Raw genomic sequence first — 19,307 nt, 5'->3', positions numbered from 1 at the left:
TTGGAATATTCAATCAGAATACGATGCATATTATATAGAAACCGTTTTATTTTAAGGCATAAATATTTTGAAAATACCACGATTAACATTACAAAATATTTTGCAGGTTTTTTATTACTACGCAGCGAGCGAGACGGAAATTTTTTATTGGGTTTTGTGTCGACGTTTATTAATTATTTATAAAAAAAAAGTTTAATTAATATGATTAGCTGAATTCTTGTTGAAATATTTATCCAAAAACAAGAATGATTTACCGTGAAAATGAAAACGGAGTGTCTAACTTCCGGTCTATTCATGTATTTATTATGTGGGCCAACAATTGTCGGTTGATAGTCAAGTAAATGCCTTAAACATTATAATAAAACAAAGGGTAAGATATTTCAATACAATAATAAATAATATATTTTAGTTGAATATTTGGTTATTAAGTTAATTTTTTTCCAAACGACGAATATCTTGTAAGACTTTTACTGCAAAACTTACATTAATTTCGTAAATCTTGAAACGTTATGCACCAATTTTCGTAAATGTTATTTCTTTATCAACTTTTAATATTTTATAGCCACTGTTGTTTTATGAGAATAATAAAATATTTCTAGCTCATACATATGAATAATAAATTAAGTAAATTGACAAAAATAATTAGACGTGATAAAGAATTTATCATGTAATTTTGTTTTAGTATATTTCATTTACCAGAGTAAATTATTGTTAGATACTTAATCAGGATACTTTTTTTTTTTCAACAATAAGCTTAAACATTTTTGTTATTGTTGTTTTAGTAAATAATTTATTGAAAATTATACAATACATAAACTTGACTGGTTTCCAAATAGTCCTTTTTTTTTTTAATTTGCCCTTGTAAAAAAAATAAGATAGTAAAAATAAATAGTCTTGTTGCAATAAACTACTAATTCAAATAGACAATATTTCTATTAAAAAAAAAAAAAAAAAACCGTTCATATTAGGTTCAATTTTTCTGATCAAAATCATATGGATACCCAAAAAAAGAAATTGATAAAAAAAATATTATAATATTAGAAAATGCAAAAATTTATCTTATATTTTGGATGATATATAGCAAAAGGTTTATTTTAATAAAAAATAAAGTCAATTTTTATATTTATTCAATATTTTTTATAGGCAATATATGTATTATAGCCATGCAGTATTTAATAGAAAGTATTCTATATTTCGATACAACGCAAAAATATAGTGCATTATAATATGGTGATAGGTGATCTTATAGACCATGTATTTATTTTATTTTATATTTTTTCGTTTCATGTAGTACCATGAAATAAGAAAAAGTAGTTTGCGTTTTTGGCATTCATTATCACGAATAAAAAAAAAAAAAAATCAAAATCAAAAAAAAATCAAGGAAGAAGGAATACATTAAAATGGAAAACAGCATTTTATTTACATATCCCAAATAAATATATTTTCTTTGTATGCATATACTGTAAAGAAAGAATTTACTGAAAAGGAAAACCATTAAATAACCATGCTATTCTTCAGTGAAAACATACAAATACTGAACATCCATCACATATTGAGAAGACCAATTGATATATTAAAAATATGGTCATTGCATTGTCATTTTTAATTCAAAAGTGATATATATCGTAGATAAAGTTTTGAGATCGATTATTTATTAATGTTATGAAAAATATTTTATGATTGTGTGATATTTGTTTTTCTTGCTAAGAAGTGAAATAATATGATATATCATGTTTTGTAAGAAAACTATACAGTAAAGTCTCGATAATCCGAACGCAGGCTAATCCGAACGAACTTGAGAAATATCGCATCGCTATATTAATACGTATGAATATGTATCATAATAATAGTAAATATGTATTTTAAATAATAAGGTTTATATTATGTAATAAATATTATCTGTACATACACACATATATAATTATAATAATTTTTTGTATACATTGTCTTTATAAATTATGAGTTTTTACATGATTAATTCAGATAAAAATAAAATTCATAATTTAAATTACAATAAAATTGATAATTTTAATAAGCCATAGATAATCCGAACGAGCCGGTACCCCGATTTCGTTCGGATTATCGAGACTCTACTGTAATTCAGCTCTTGAAATCTACTATCCTTTATACTACTATAACTTTATACTTTATACTACTTTATACTCCTACTATAATTTTATTTCGATATTAATAATAACAACATTTTATAGATGACCTTTTTATATTTTATCATCATTTTATGAGATTAATTGATTAGTGAAGGATATAATAAAAATCTATGTACACAATTTACTATGATGTACTTTTAATTTTTACTTTGAAGCATAAAGTCGAGTTTTATAATTTTTCATACAAAATATTAATTTGATAATATATACAAACATAAACATAAAATTAATTTATAGCTCTAATACTTTATTCAAAATCTAAATAATTTTTATCAGCATTTCGTAAATAGTTTTGAGTATCAAGTTTGATAGATTTTATATGTTAGTAAACTGTATTCTGTAGCTTGTTTAAAAGAATATCTGGATCAATATCCGTATAATATAGTAAAAAATATCGTTAAGAGTATAAATTATATTCATATAAAAAATATAAGAGTCTAAAAAGAGTAAAAATAAATTTAATTAAAGTTATTTTGTGTACTTAAAGAGGATCATATATTTTTAGAGGCAAAAATATTAAAGTCAATATAATTCGTAATATTATCATCAATACAACTGTTTTCCAGTTTGTAAAAACGTTGTAAGCATAAAATAAAATCATTCATTAAATTCACTACAAATTGTATTCACACATTTTATAACAATCAAATTGAAATAAATTAAATATATACTTTGATAGTTAGTAAATAATTTAGTATTATAGCTAAAGAAAATAGTACACAATGATGGAAATCAACTAATGTTTTTGTGGTGAAATATATTACTTTCGTTTATTAATTTGGTTAAATTTACGATTAAATGTTTTTGAACAAAATGCTGTATAGTTTTAAAAAAAAAAAAAAATACTAGTTCACGAAACGAATTTTTTTTTCACGGCTTATGGAGTCAGTACATTTTTTACTCTAAAAATATAAATTCAATAATTTTTTAAAAAAAATATTATATATAAATGGATTGCGCTTCAAAACCGAACGTAATTTCAAAAATAGTTTTTAGTTTTTCATCAATATTGAAAATTGACAGAGAAAATTGAAAAGGAACCTGTGATAATTATATTCTGATCCAAACGTTTGAGCTCATGCAATTCTGCAGAAAACCTTTGTAGTGATTTTACTTTGCAAAAAAGTGTGTAGACGGAAAATGAAAGAATATTGAAAAATCAATACCTATTATTCCCCTTATTGCTTTGCTCGAAATCCAAAATGAATCGAAACCTTTGCTTGTCTATCGGCGCAACATATTGACAGACAAAAATTATTTGTTTCTAATTGGTTTCATTTCAGAAACCCATTTAAATTATCGAACTAGTGTGCGTTATGTGAACAGTAATGATATTTTTTTCTCGTCCATGTTATATTTATATCGTAATTCCCCAGTGACGTCGTTAAATCGTGTACACAAAATAAGTTATAAATATGAAATAAACAAAAAAAAAAATAAATAATAATTGTGCACTATGTATGAGTAAACGTGCATGAGGTTCATCATATGGAAATCTTTCGCATCACGCATTAAATATATGGATGGAATAATGAAAAATTTAATGTAAACCGTGAAACGTGGAAAACATTTACCCATCCGAACGAAGAAAACCTAGGGGTGAGCCGTGAATAGTGGAAGAGGAGGATGGACGAACGAATAATATACGACGGTTTGTTCTGCAATAATAATTAACGTGTGGTTGGCATTAACCACTGCAAATACTTATACAGGGTGTGCTCCACGAGACTTGTTCTGATCTTGAAGTATTGCAAAGCATATATAAAAACTTTGCTTTTAGGTTTAATGAATCAAGTCATCTGGAGAAAATGTTATACTGCATATGATAAGCTTAGAAAAAAAAAAGATATTTATTAAAGAAATATAAAAGCACTAACAAATCTTATTTTTCAAATGTATGATAATTTTGATTTTATGTCAATGCGAAATTGGTATTTTTTTTTTTTTGTCTCGATCGGTAAAAAATGCAAAGCTACGGTAGCAAAATATTGTTCACCGAAACGGACAGTAACGTTTTGGTATTACGAATAAAATAAAAATACGATTTACAGTCGACGAACTGGAATCGAAAAACATCAATCGGTAGTAATGAATATAATTAAGGATGGTACATGAGACTCGTGTAGCAGACCGTGCGGCGAAATACGGCGGTTACCTGTACGATCGTCGCGCTTGCGTCGTTAGTATCGCGTGTCACGTGTTCTATGCAAAAACCGTAATACTCGAAAACAATCATAATTAACGCAGGACTAAGGCATTATCAAAATATAATCACTATTACTGATATGTGATTTAAATACGGTATCACTTGAGTGGTTCACTCTCAGCCGAACAATAAACTACATAATTTATCGGATGCGCGGACCGCAGAACTCTTCGCGCAAACGTATAAAATTCGTATGAATAAACGAACATGGATTGAGTACACTAAACATATTAGGTACGTACGCGCGCGAGCTGTCGGTCGCTGGGAAAACGCTAACGCGACGTACACAATCTGATATTTTACTAATTGTCCACGGACAAGTCGCGAAACAACCGATCATTTGTCTCGTTGAATAATTCTCCGGTGAGCGTAAGTGATTATTTTCGTTTATCATTGGCTTTCGTGATCATTCGTATTGATTATATCTTCAGGAGTTTCAGCCTCTGACGCTATAATAATAGTAGAAACATTTTTTTTTTTTTTTCATCAAACTATAAAACAGAGCTTCGGTCGATCAATGTAATTACAATAATGTAATATTTCAAAAATATGCTTTGGATTTCAACGGCCCGTGAGAATGTTTAGGATGCTTAACGTGAGCATTAAAAAATTTTTAACCCACAGTTCACACATAATATTATGGAGATTTCGATAATATTTACGTTGAATATTATTTATAATAGGTTTCATCTTGGCCTTCTCGTTTTTTCTTTCCACTTTCCTTATTTCGATTTACCGCTAGATCTCTAGTACCTAATCCATAGACTAGTCCAGACGTTCAGCCCATTTGAGCATTTTGATCATTAAATATGTATTTATATTTTAGGCTTATCTCATATTTTCCGTGCTATTATTTTTGTCCGCATTCATTGTGCATCACATTTTTCAACAATAGTCCATACCTTACTCTCAAAATAAACATATTTGCTCGTCGCAATTTATAGTCAACAACATTTCACATACGAGTTTTGGAAATAGTCATCAGAAGCTAAAATATACAGGGTTTCCTCATTTGAATCCAGGTTAATTTTTATTTCAACATAAAATGTTAGTTTCTTAGAATTTTTTTTTCTTAGTTGCTCTAGGAATGAACTGATTTTACCTTGATGTGTATTTTATTTGTTTATTATTATTATTATTATTATTGTTATACAGTTCTATCTATTCAGTATATCTATCATAAAAAAGAAAGATCGTTTTTGATAAATAATGTTGTTTAGTTAAAGCATTCATACACTAAATTATTAAATTTCTCTAAAGTTTTTTAAATGATTGAGAAAAAAACCTTTTATTATCAAATAACTGTTTATTTATTTAATGTTGCTTAACAGTTTTTCTAAAAAGTAATTGTAATACATTTACATTTATCACTTTTTATTTCAAAAATTAAAAATTAAATTAAAAAAATGTAATAACTATTAAATAAGATAACAGTAGAAAAAAGAAATTAAGCGCATTCCATTTTATTTTTAGAAAAGAAAAAGGGATACAAAACTTAAATATTGGGCTTTAAAATTGAATAAACGAACCTATGGTCAACTGTTATGTAAAATTATATGTATATATTGTTGTTGAAATGCCGATTATGATTAAATATTTAAAAAGAACAAACCCGAGAACTTTGTTTAAGCTTCAAACTACTGCGTTCAGTAACATACTTTTATTTTGTCAGAGACTGGCTTTGAAAAAAAATAAATAAACAATCCACGCATTCGTCAGATCTTTACTCCTGTGTATTTTTCTTTCTAACCCGTATTTTACTTTTTGAATCTGATTACATAATCGTAAAACCGTTATCGGCAGAATAAATGACGCAATATTTTTAATTTCATTTGTTATCTGATTCTCCGACTAATTTACATTAAACTTTAGTTAAACATTCAATACATTATAAACGTGGAATTCTGGAAGGAAATAAGGCAATTAATTTGTTCTAGTAGAATCAAACAATATTTTTTTATTATTATAATTATAACACTATATAAGTAACTGTATAATTATTATACATGTAATTATACTTATTTTATTGATATATAATTTATTCTCTCTTAATAATAACTGCTTTATTATTTAATCTTGTAGGTTTTCATCTGTCCTTTACCCGTCACTACGAACATTATTAGGTACCAAGTTTGTCCATTTATGCTATTGGTCCTATGTTGAACGTGGCGTTTTGGTCAATATTGTATTTTTAACTCATCGGAAATTTACGTTTTTAAACTTTGATTAAAATGTTAACTAACACCGTAATTATTCATTAAATTCTATTTTTGGCAAAATTACAATATTTATTTTATATCTAAATCTATCTCAAGCCGTTTTAATATCACATTATAAATTATTGATATAAAATATATCCTCTGTTTAATGTAATAATTCTAATAATCCTTATACAAAATCGTCATGATTTAAAGCAGTTACACCGAGGAATTTATTAGACCGATTTTAAGTTGTTTAATTATTAGTATTATTGTTATGCAATCTGGTAAAATTGAAGAATAAATTCAACGTTATTACTTCTTAAAAATAATTTTGAACGTGAGATAAAGAAAACCGGCTTGTGATAAAGTATAAATTAAATATAAAAATCACTGTGATAATGACATTATAAATCAAAATACTTTAAATATTCTATAGTTTAATGCTAAACGAATACAATTTAGTGTGAACGAACACGTACAAATGTTTGATATGTTCAATGAGCGTACATTTTTCTCGCTCGGTTATACGTTTGAAATAGTTCAAGTATCTTCCGTATTATTATATTTCCAAATTTTAACAAACATCGTACAAAACTATATATTTCGGATATGATTTGTAACGCGACCAAAATTAAATAATATGTTACGCATGAAATGTACGTAATTGTATCAGTTGGATATGTAAAATGAGTTGAACAAAGCAAACGATCGTAAACGTTCGTGTAACTTTTGCGCTTTCATTGTACTCCAGTAATTACTCTAGTAACAATTAAATTGTATTAGTAGCACGATGTTAAACGGTTCACGACCGGTACCTTACTGCACGGATAGCATAGTTATAATAACGTTCGTTTAGAAGTAATTATAAATAATTATAAGTAACGGAGAAATGTTAAAAAACCGTAGGAAAACGCGTAAATAAATATTTATACGCGATATGTTTTGAAATAAAAGTGTGGTTCGGTTTTTCAAATTAGAAAAAAAAAAAAAACTCGTGTTCGCGGGGCACTTCGTTGCAACTCATGGTTAACGGAACGACGTCGGTTTACGTGATACGTCCAACGGAAGCGCACGTGGGGAGGCTCAAGATCGATACGGTAGATGGAAATCGACCCGCGCCGATACGGTTCGTCGTCACGTCAACGACCGTCGGAAGACGAGGACGGTAAAAGAGATCGACGCGACGTGACGTGCAACAATGATCGAGTGATCGAGTGCGTGAACGTTTCACTCGGAAGTTCGTTCGCAGGTCTGAAAAATCGATATCGTCGCACAGGCTGAGAACTTTACACACAACCTCCCTCCCCACACACACACAAACCCAGGGAACACATTACCAGCGTAATTGAATCGCCGGCGCACGCGTCGAGTTCACGTGTTCTTTAATTTATTTCCAAAGCAATTATAACTTCGCAGAGGTGCTCGCGCGGTAATCGAATGCGGCGTGATGGCTCGACTTCGTTCGCCACTCGTATGGAGGGGTGTTGCTGACAGAGGCTTGATGCCGATACGTGTGTTTGGCTTTACTTACCCAGACGACGCGGTCTGATCGATCTCGGGCCACGAGGTCCTGCGCCTGCAGAACGCCATCGGGTTCCTGGGCTGAGAGATCTGCCTGAACGATCCGGTTCTTCTGGGCCCGGATGTCCGGAGCCCGCCGCCGCTGCCCTGGGGCGTCACGATGCGTGGTATGCCGCTCACGCTGCCCGTGCTCGCCGACCGACTGGACGCGGTCGTGGCCGCGGCCGCCAGGGCCGCTGCCGTTTCTTCTCCGTCCGGTCCCGGTTCCTTGGACAACGAGAACCGCTTTGGGCTCAGGTTCAGGTTGGCCACGCTGCTGGTGACTATTTGATGGAGCGAAGTGAAGAAACTCATTTTGAACGCTCGTGCCTCGGTGCCTTTATCACTTCATCCTGCGAACAGAAATCGCGCACGTTAACACAGTCACTGTGGTTGCTGCGTTAGCAATCGATTAATAGCGCCTAGCATCGTTGTCTAAATAGGAGCATCTGAACACAGGAATGCACCTTATGCATTCTGTGCATGCGTGTAATTTATTCACCACTATCATAATGTTAAGCTTTTATCAATATATTATATCAAATCACTATAATACGATAATAATATCAGTTTTGAATCAAACTATTCAAAATTTGAACATACTACATACGTATTTTACACTGCTTTCACCATTTCAGTAAATAAATCAATATATATACCAGATACATTTGAAAAAAAAAGATCAAAACAGCAATAACTATCTAATATAATGAAATGGCTTTTAATAATGTTTATTTATATCTACATTTATCCAATTACCTATTTGAACATTTTATGAACCAGACTTTATCAAAATTTATTACACAAAGGCCATTTACTAAATATTTTATTGAGTATTAACAATACAATTCACAAACATCTTAAACATAAAAAATCAATATCATCTAATATCTATATAAATGACATTATCTTAATAGTAAGTACAAGTATAAATTATCAAAACCAACTAGTGTAGTGCGCCGAGTTGTGAGTTCAACACGGTTACACAATATTAGGATGTAAGGATTTTAGAGTTAGATCAATAACATTATCAAGAATACACATTACGGTATTACTGATATTTTATTTAACACTTTTTAATTTAACATCAACATAGACAAAGTAAATGATAGTAACATATATAAGCGGAGCGTATATATTGGATGGCTGGATACATTTGGTTGCTAATGCTGTTTTGCAACTTTTTCCTAATCAAGATTTTGCGATTTGCACTTAGTTTATATTACTTCTATTAATTTGTTTATGGTTATAATTGTAAATATGTAGTAACTATTTATGTTTAATTCATAACTCATATTGTTACTCGTATTATAGTGATTTGATATGATATATTGATAACAGTCTATAGAGTTATGTAACAGCTTAACATTATGATAGTGGTGAATAAATTACGCGCATGCTTAAGGTTCATTCCTGTGTTTTGACGCTCCTGTCTAAACAAGATCTTCGTCCTGGTCGCAGGTACGCGCGAATTCGTTTATTATTTAACGACAAGCGTACATTGTGTGGCGCGGAATAATGCGACCCGGACGTTCCATTCTGCACTGCGGTGGTTGAAATACGGTAAAAAGTTTAGGGGAACCGAGCTCTGTAGCCAGACATTAATGTCCATCACGGCCATTAACGACCGTAAAAATACGAAGTCTAATGGAGAAAAAAATAAAAATAAAAGACGAAAAAAAGAACGAGAAAACATTCTTAAATTTACGATTTCGTGCATCAAATATAAACAACGGTAAGCCACGAGTGCCATATTGTTATTCCAGAGTCTTTTGTGTTCTTTTCGCTTGAAAACAAATGTAAGCATTTCGGTACCGAGAAAATGTCAGACCGTTTCACGTGTACGTTTTTCATATGCCTATCGTTTCAATTATCCACTTGCTTCCGGTACATTTTATTTGAATTCTATTCGAACGTCGTACGAAAATGCTTCGAAAACCGACGAAAACATACATGAATCGACAACTCGGAAAAAATTGAATTCACATCGCGCTCGACACTCTTGTTGGACTGCGCGTTAACTTTAAACGTTTTCCGTGACGATTCACGCTCAGAACTTTTAATCGGATCAAGCCTGTTTCGACGAGAGATCAAACGATACTCGCATTAACAACGCGGGGGCGCAGTTACCACGTCATAAGGTAAGGTGTTTTCGTTTCGATCGGAGAAAAATGTGTTCTGTCGCGGGGCGATACCGACGCGCCCCGCTAAGCATCGATTCGTTGTATCCGTCGTGCGTTTGAAAGGTAAAATATTACAAACGAAACGCGTATATTTATAGATTATAATAAATATGTGTTGGTACGCAGTGGCTGCGTTACGTTATCACCCCCTCCCCCCCCAATCGATGTTATATCGTCATTAAACAGATCGTTTTGCAAACGTAACGCACGCAGTACGTCGTTTCTCACGGACCGAGTGACTCGAGATATCTGCCTACACGTTTTATTTATGGCGTGTACACGTATATTATTTACATGTTAATATGCTTCGATGTCAACGGTTTGTACGAACGTACTTCTACTTGTACGTGTCCGTGATACGACTTCGTCGGTGTGCAGGGTGACTAAGACATCACGAACGTACTCGTAAGATATCGTTGATCATGTTAGAAAAAAATAAGATACGATAGAAGTTTGAAAAAGTAACCAATCAAGTTGGGCTATACCGTTGGGTTCTTACCGTTCGATTTTAATGGTTGGATCAGAAAATTATATCCGCTAAATAAGTGCCAAAACTGTCGACAGCGCATCTATTATAATTCCGTATTGAAACGTTTGGAACTTCTAAAAACCCATTTACTCGACCACGATTTTCCCCGACTCGACTCCCGGTGACTTTTTATTATTTCCAAGAATAAAAACTACCTTGAAAGGCTGAATATTCAAAAACGTTAATGAAACCATCTGTAATGAAACGAGGGAATTGAAGACTATAACTTTGGAAGACACACAATGATATTTTCAAAAGAGGCAAGACCATCGAAATCGCTGTATAAAATCTAAATTGCACTGTTTTGAAGGCGGTCTGTTTAAATAATCTCTAACATTTAAATAAAATATATTTTTCCGCACGTTTGTTGAACACTCGACGAGAAATACAAATTATCGATTACATTTACATCTTTGAACTGAGTATATATTAGTCTGAGTCTACTTTACCGTTGACTTCTATTAAGCGAAAAAAAAATAAATCTATTTTTATCATTTATCGAAATTAAACCATAGATTAAAATGGAAATTCTATGAAATAGATAGAGTAATTAATAATACTCAGTAACAACAGTATGATATTGTTGCCTATTAACTTTCTAGTGATCAAAAGATTTTGCTAAATCGATATTGTAATACTACAAAGTTAAGAAAAATTAATTTTATCATCCCGGATAACTATACACAAAAATGCTAAAATTAGTTCGATTAGTCGATTAGTTTTACTTTAGTTTGTATCGTATACTTAAAAGTTCTATTTTTATTTCTATCCTTTTGCCTTTTCTAAAACATTTTCAAGATAATTATTAAGTCATATGTTTTTATATCAAAACGTACTTAAATAAAATGTTTATACTTTATTTTAGATTTTTTTTTTAGTTTCACGTTCAAAAACGAATACTAATCTGAAATGACAAATAGTATTATTAATTAACATTTTAATTAAGTAACATCGATGCATAATTTTTGGCTCCATATTTAAATTATTGTGTTTCATATAGATGTAATGTAAACATTACAAGTTTTTTAATCAATTACAATGAAATATTTTTTACATCATTAAAATCCGTAATAAAGCACATTATATATCTTAATTAAAAATTAATGAGTTTCCTTATAGTTGAGTACTTATTTCGCCTAAAAATATCAGTTTATATTTCATACTTAAGAATTAGAGTTTTATCTTCTTAGGCTAAATAACTAATAATCCTAGAAAACATGTTTCTTTGTTTACCGATGTTCAGAATTATTTAATAGAATAGTTTCATGATATATTATTTTTTTTTTCTGGTTATTCTTATATTTGCCCGAATATTCCCAAGTTGTATTTTCTTTTCATGATGGAATAAAGTCAGATATTACTTTTGTATGTAACACTTTTTAGACCATATCATGTTGGACATTTTTGGAATTTTTTCCATTTACAGTTATTCCAAATACTCCTCTGCACGTTTCCACATACTATTGTCAAGGATATATTTATAAAAATAAACATAAATAAATCTCTGACCTCAAAGCAAGGCTAGGTTACACAGCTAGTATGGTTTATAAAGCAATAGAATTGATAGCTAACCAAATATACACATTTGTTTCCCGATAATTTTTATTTTAAATTATCTTCTAGATTTTATTAAATTTCTTGACTTCACTCACCCCATCATCGAAGAAAAAAAAAGTTGTAACTCATATTAGTCTAGTTATTATAAAAAAAAAGTAATATAAAATAAATTACAAAATTATAAACTTTTACGGTTTAATAAATATGTTGTTATCACAGTTTCATCATCACTCTACTACGAGTACCTAACCTTCCTGTTATTCATAAATTCCGTTTAAAGAGAAATACCACATTTGGGAAACACTGATCAGTAGCATTTTAGAATAAGTAATTATGTTTCTAATGATACGTAGGCAAGGCCGTATTTGGGGGGTTCAGGGTGTCAGGACCTCCCCCCCGAAATTTCTTCAATATTTTATGAATGTTTAAAATACTTATTTTTTTTTAATAACAACATAAATATTTTCAGTCAAAAATGACTTAGCTCCAATTTATCATTGACTGCTTTTAATTTTGAAAAAAGAAGATTAAGTCTTTTTCTGTCTTATTTTTAACCAAATATCAAAAGTTGGAATTTAAATTCAATAAAATTACAATATACATGTTTTGGACCCCTACAAAAGAAAATTTCTAAATACGGCCTTGTTCGTAGGTAATATTGGCGTTTTTAAAATACAAAAAAATATTTATGGCTTATTTATACGACCGAGTTATTATTATTATTATAAATAATTCATAAAACTGTTAGAACGGAAAACGTTTCTGCTCTCTCTAATAATTATAATCACCGAAGTTTCTTATATAGGTTAGGTACTTAACCTATAGTGTCATTCGATGATGGCCTTTAGATTGTTTCCGAATTTAGATCGGATTATAGGCCAATCGTACGTTTTGTCGATCCTGGCCTAACATAACCATGATCTTCTTAGTACAGCGAGAAACGTTAAGGAAAGGTTAATTCCTCCAAGGTATCCAATATAATATTATATAATGCGGTGCGTTGTGCAAAGTGCTTCTACGAAAACAACGGATTATGTTGGTTGGTCACTTCTCGTACACTAAACCGAAACGGTATTTAAGGAACCGTGGACACTGCGAACCGGAAGTATAAGTACATTCCATTCATCGAACTTGTGTTAAACGAAACTTTCTGTGTTATAAACATTTTTATTTTTATATTTTATAATCTATCATAATATTATCAATAAAAAAATTTTCTATTTGATGAAAAAAATTCCCATCTTACGAATTCGTTTTATAATTTATAATTATTCTGAAATAATCTTTGTATTTTGGAGCTTTCAAAAGTATGGTAAAATAAAGTTTTGGAAATATCAAGCAGCTATCGGTACTATTCATTATATATTTTAACATACTGAAAATATACCGTATTAATGTTTGATTCTTTAAATAATTGCAAACACTTATAGAATAATTATCCAATAAAAACAATAAAAATATTTATTTGGTATAAATATGATTACAAGCCTCAATATGATATATTCTATACATTTTTCAACGGGCCTAAATTAACATATGTTATATATTATTTATAACTGTCAATTATTTTAATTATTATTATTACCATTATATAGATAGTTATTTTTTGTTATTATTTGACATATTAAACATTTTTATTAGCATGCATTTCGTCCAATCGAATAGAAATTTTAAACGAAAATAATTTAATTTTTCTGTTCAATGAATATCGATCTAAGTACATCCAGTTAAGGTCTGTTGTGTAATGTATTGTATTTAGGCATGATATGCACCGGAGTTGAATAAGGTATTGAATTTCAAGTGATTGGGCATTTTAAAATTTCAAAAAAATAATACTCAAACTCAGGCGTATACGGTCTTTGAATTAGTTCCATTGGAGTAGGCATAGAACAATAATATTATTAATTATAAACAAGGATATTAGAAACAATTATTCTTAATACAGATATTGGTATAGGTTTTTGATATGAGAAATACAAAATACCCGCTGTACCAACTACAATTGAATTGGCATTATACCATCATTAATCATCAAAAGCTTACGTTTTGTGCCACCTCGATAATTCCTTATAGAATACAAATAATTTCTTCGTATTTTAAGGAGTTTATATTCAATAACACGTACAATACACGTAATATGACACATTAAACCGTGATATTATGTAACAATCCTTTGTGTTTATATTTACTCGAGCTAGAATTTAAATTAATTTAAAATATTTCTTAAATAGGTTATAAAAATAAAAAAAATAGTTCCTAGTCAGTTTAAAAAATAAAAATTGTTATCTCCATGGTAAATTATATCAAAACAAAATACGTATTATATAAACGGAAAAAAATAAGAATTTTTAACCCTATCAAGTATTTAATATATATAATTATTAAGGTCTCAGCCTCTTTTACCTGTGGTTCGCTACAAAACAAATTAATTGGAGACATGATTCCTCGCTATAAAAGAAAAGTGATGTACATTTCATTTAAATATAAAGATATTTCATTTCAACAGGAGCTTTATTCTATTTCGAGGCCAGATAAGAAGAAATGTGTTTTCTTATTTGAAATAGTCCAATTTTATTTCTCAGTCAGCCTCTTTAAGTGAAAGGATAATCCATGTTATTAAAAAGTGTGCACAATGCGCGGATAATAGGTTCTATGCATTTCATTATTTAGACACTATACCACAGAAGCAGCTTTCTAAAAGTATCAACAGTAAAACATATTATTTCATAGAAAACGATGATAAGTATTATTTTTTTTTTTTAACTTTTATACTTGTATATAACTTTTTAACTTATATATTATGTATTACAAAAAAAAAAAAAAAAAAATAAATTAAATTAAATTAAAAAAATATCAGTTTAATGTAAATTTAATATTTTGAGTTGAAATATTATCAAAAATACATTATTGTTAAATAATTAGTTTTATTCCATGTAAAAATAATTATAATATACATTTATTTTAATGATTATATTTTATTGCCTTAGTTAAAACAAGGTATTTTAAAATTTAAATCAAACCTAAGATTCATTATTTATTTTTATTTTATTGGATTCTATTAGTTTTATATTTTTAATCAAACACGAATTTATTTTTGATAAATTAAGAAATTTTATTTTCATTGATTTTAAGGAATTGGAAATTCTATACAGATATGATAAAACTATAATATAATAAAATGATTGTATTAAAATTTTAATTATTATAAAGTATTTAAACTTTGGAGTTAAAACTTTGGACGAATATAATTGAAAGTTTATTGGTAAATTATATTTTATACTGTAAGATATACGTATAAAAACACAGGACGGATATTATACATTGATATTTATGAGTTGAATGATAAAATATTCTGATTTTTTAATTAAATTTAAATGATTCGGATTTTAAATAAAAAGGTGCATTTTTAGAAATAAATGATATTGTATAGCAGCAATTATTAATAAAAAAAAAAAAAAAAAAAACACAAGCATTTGTATAGATATATCATCATGATTAATGTGGAAACCATTTATTTGGTGAACTATCTATTTTTACAGATCACCTCCTACGATTCAATTATAAAACGATAATGGCTTTTGTACGTTTCAGTTAAATTAAGTTGCAGCTCGGTGATTCAAATATTATAGTTTGGACATAGCGTTCATGCAAATTATGAAGTAGGTAATATATCACCGAATACTTCAATTTATACACACATTTATCTAAAAGAAGTTTTAGGACATTGTACATTGTACGAATTTATTGACTCATGTACACATCCATAATTTTATAGACCACTTTAGGCTTAAAATTTGAAAAAAAAAAATGTTAAGGTAATATTGTTTTGGTTAATGCGTTTAAAAGCTGCTGCTGTTTTTATTGGTTAAGTGTACGAGTATTTGTTATGTACATTGTGTTTTTTTCTTTTAATAAAATTTAGATATTGAATATATTTGTCGGCTTATAGTTTCTAAAGAAAATATAATTATTTAGAGCTTGGATCTCCCATCTTGGTTTATCACGAATTACATATACGATTTTACAATTATGCTTGAATTAATGTGGTTCCGCACACATCGTTAAAGAAAAACCATTCAACGGAATCGCAAAAGCTATGTATGTTTATTATTTGTAGCATATACAGCACATAACGATAATAATAATACTCTGATTTGCTTGTAGTTAATTAAATCGCGGCACTTTGGTGTAACTGTGATACGTCATTTAACTTCTAAGAGAACATGCAGGTACATGTGTAGTGGAGTTGTGTAAGCAAACTCGGAAAGTTTTACGTAGCTTATTAAAATCGATCGCAAGCTGTTCGCCAATTAGTATTAAGTTTTAATTAGGTCAACGGAATCGGAAATTGTTTCGTTGCACTTTAAGATAATATCACTCATGGAAAAAACAACACATAAATCGTCGCAGCCACACTATGTAATATAGTATAGTACACTTGAAATCGATAAGAATCTGAGAACGAGAACGACAAAAACAACAACAACAACAACAACAACAACAACAGCCACAGAAATAATAATAGTTACTCTACTATGTTTATGCTATGCTATGCTATTATGCTATTATGTTTACTATGCTATGGTTTCGACCCAGTCTGGTGTGCGAAAATACGTTTTATATCTAAGAAAACAATTCACCCGGTTTGACTGAAATTTATCGTATTTTCTCGTCGAAAAACATTCATTATTGAAATGATTCATCGGTTGGATAGCAGTGTTATAATTTTAATTAATTGTTGCTAGTGATTCTTCAGGTTGACTCGTTAGGATCCCGTACAAAAAACCGTGATTGACGTATAACATCACAACATTACAACAAAGGAATTTCATCATAATCATCACGTGTAGTCGAACCGTACTTTAGTGTACCACAGTACTACAGTTGATCAGTGGTTCACAATAGGTCAATAGGTGGTCGATTTAAAGAGATATATGGTTATATTTAGCTGTTTAATATGGAAATACCGTGCACTCTAATTTGGACGAGATTATGAACAAAATGTAAAGGCATCATTTGTCCCGTAAAGGTCGAAAATTATTACCATGAATAATGTACTTATGGAGCTAATCATTAAATTGTAATAGGTGTAGTTAAAATAGAGTTGCACGTAAAAATAAGATTTTAATTGATGAGTAAATATAATTAAATGCATTTCATTATATTTGAATTGATGCGATTATTCATTATGAAAAATCACCGTGTAAAAAATCTAATGAAATCATATACAAATTTTATTTTCTTTCATTAGCATATATATGAACGGAATAAGCGTTCTCTGTCAAATTCATGTCTTAGCCAGAGATTAGTGATTTCACATCAACTGAATAAGAGGATACGATCAATGGTTTTGACTCTACTGTTTACAGTCACTGTTCCAGTTGTTCGCTGACTGAATAACACTTATCGCGTGATAACTACTAATGTCTTAGTGTCTTTCGTTTGACACAAAGATTTATTTAATATACTCTAGATGTGCCATAAGTGAGAATTTTTATTAATAAAATCACTTTTGAACTGGATGTAAAAATTATTTATTATTTAGTTAAAACACGTACAAGAAAATTAGTGTAGAGTAAGTAAATAAAATAAAATGTCCTTAAAATGTATGCTTGTACAACTTGAAGTTTTTAAATTTAAGATAAGAAATCTATAAAATTGTAAAATATAATTTTGGCCAAAATTTGATAGTTTGACTAATCAATTTTATTATATTACAATTGTACTTTAGGCCGTTGAATTTTAAAACAATGATCTAAAACGGGTTCCTGCACGCTCGGTTCACATTCATGTTTTACAGTCAATATACGTTCGCCATCAAAAATCTAACCGAACTTACGTGTACCGTTTCAATTTTCCATAGATGGAAGCGATGGATACTAGTTACTCTGTATTATGAACGCGCAAAAGTGTTAAATTATACTTTACGATGAACTGTAACAGTCTGAATAATATACATATTAACTTGACCGTCCGGAAAAATCTAAACAAAGTTAATACAGTAATAAGCTGCAAAGTTATACAGGTCGTTATGAATTATAATTTCATGGAACCAAGAGTGTGTAGGTCATAATACAAATTTTAGTAAAATAGTAAGTTTTTGCTAAACAAAGATCTCCGAAGGATGACAAAATGTTACAATAATAGTTCAATGATATCGGTTTACAGTTATACACGTACCGTTGTCCGTTGTTCGGTGGTAGTTTTACAAAAATATATTTATCAAACTTGATTATCATTCAGAACCTGGACTACAGCTTTAGGACTTCAGGTATAGATAGTTATTTATAATACGATCGAATTTTTTTCCGTGTAAAATGACCTAAAAATTATGCGGCTCTTGATAGCAATAATCGAAAATAATAATAATTTGTAGTGAGACCTAATTTAGCTTACGCGTCGGCGGACCACAGGGCGGAAAAAAATACGTTTTACAAAATTATTCGCGATAATGCAATCAACTGAAGGTCTGCTAACAAAAAGCGTATAATTCAATACCGAATTAATGAAGTTTTATAATATACTTCATTCTAATTACGTTAAAAAACGTGTCTGAATGTTGTTGATTATAAATTCTGAGTGACCAACTATTTTCGCGAGAGAAAAAAACTGTTTGAGATAAATTTAGACTACAGAATGATTCAATCAACTTGGAATAATCGTATTTCATTATCGTCATCATTGGTAATACAATTAATGCCTGCGCAACATTTTGCTACGCTCAGATAAACTTATTTTTATTTAAGGATTATGGCCTATTTTTACAGGCCTATACAGCATGTGCTCATATATATTAGCTTATTTAACAAAACTTTGTTTCTTCATAACTAACCCCTTTGCTCCATCCAAATATATTGAAATAAAAAGTTATAATCACTTTTCTTTCAGTTATCCTCATCGATT

At 29.6% G+C, this 19,307-nt stretch overlaps 1 protein-coding gene across 4 annotated transcripts in view; it reads right to left on the bottom strand.

The window, feature by feature from the left end:
- LOC112693812 (BAI1-associated protein 3) overlaps nucleotides 1–19,307 on the bottom strand; it is a 219,213-nt gene that overhangs the window by 112,563 nt on the left and 87,343 nt on the right. For all 4 annotated transcript variants that reach the window (XM_025569040.1, XM_025569043.1, XM_025569044.1 and 1 more), the window contains one exon: nucleotides 8,107–8,488. In XM_025569040.1, coding sequence (XP_025424825.1) covers nucleotides 8,107–8,450 — 344 coding nt within the window. In that variant the 5' untranslated portion in view covers nucleotides 8,451–8,488. The remainder of the gene's footprint in view (nucleotides 1–8,106; nucleotides 8,489–19,307) is intronic.

Source organism: Sipha flava, unplaced genomic scaffold, assembly GCF_003268045.1.
Source record: "Sipha flava isolate LNK unplaced genomic scaffold, YSA_version1 118_pilon_pilon, whole genome shotgun sequence".
NCBI lineage: Eukaryota > Metazoa > Arthropoda > Insecta > Hemiptera > Aphididae > Sipha > Sipha flava.
Note: the sequence above shows the minus strand (reverse complement) of the source record. Positions and strands in the feature narration are given on the sequence as shown.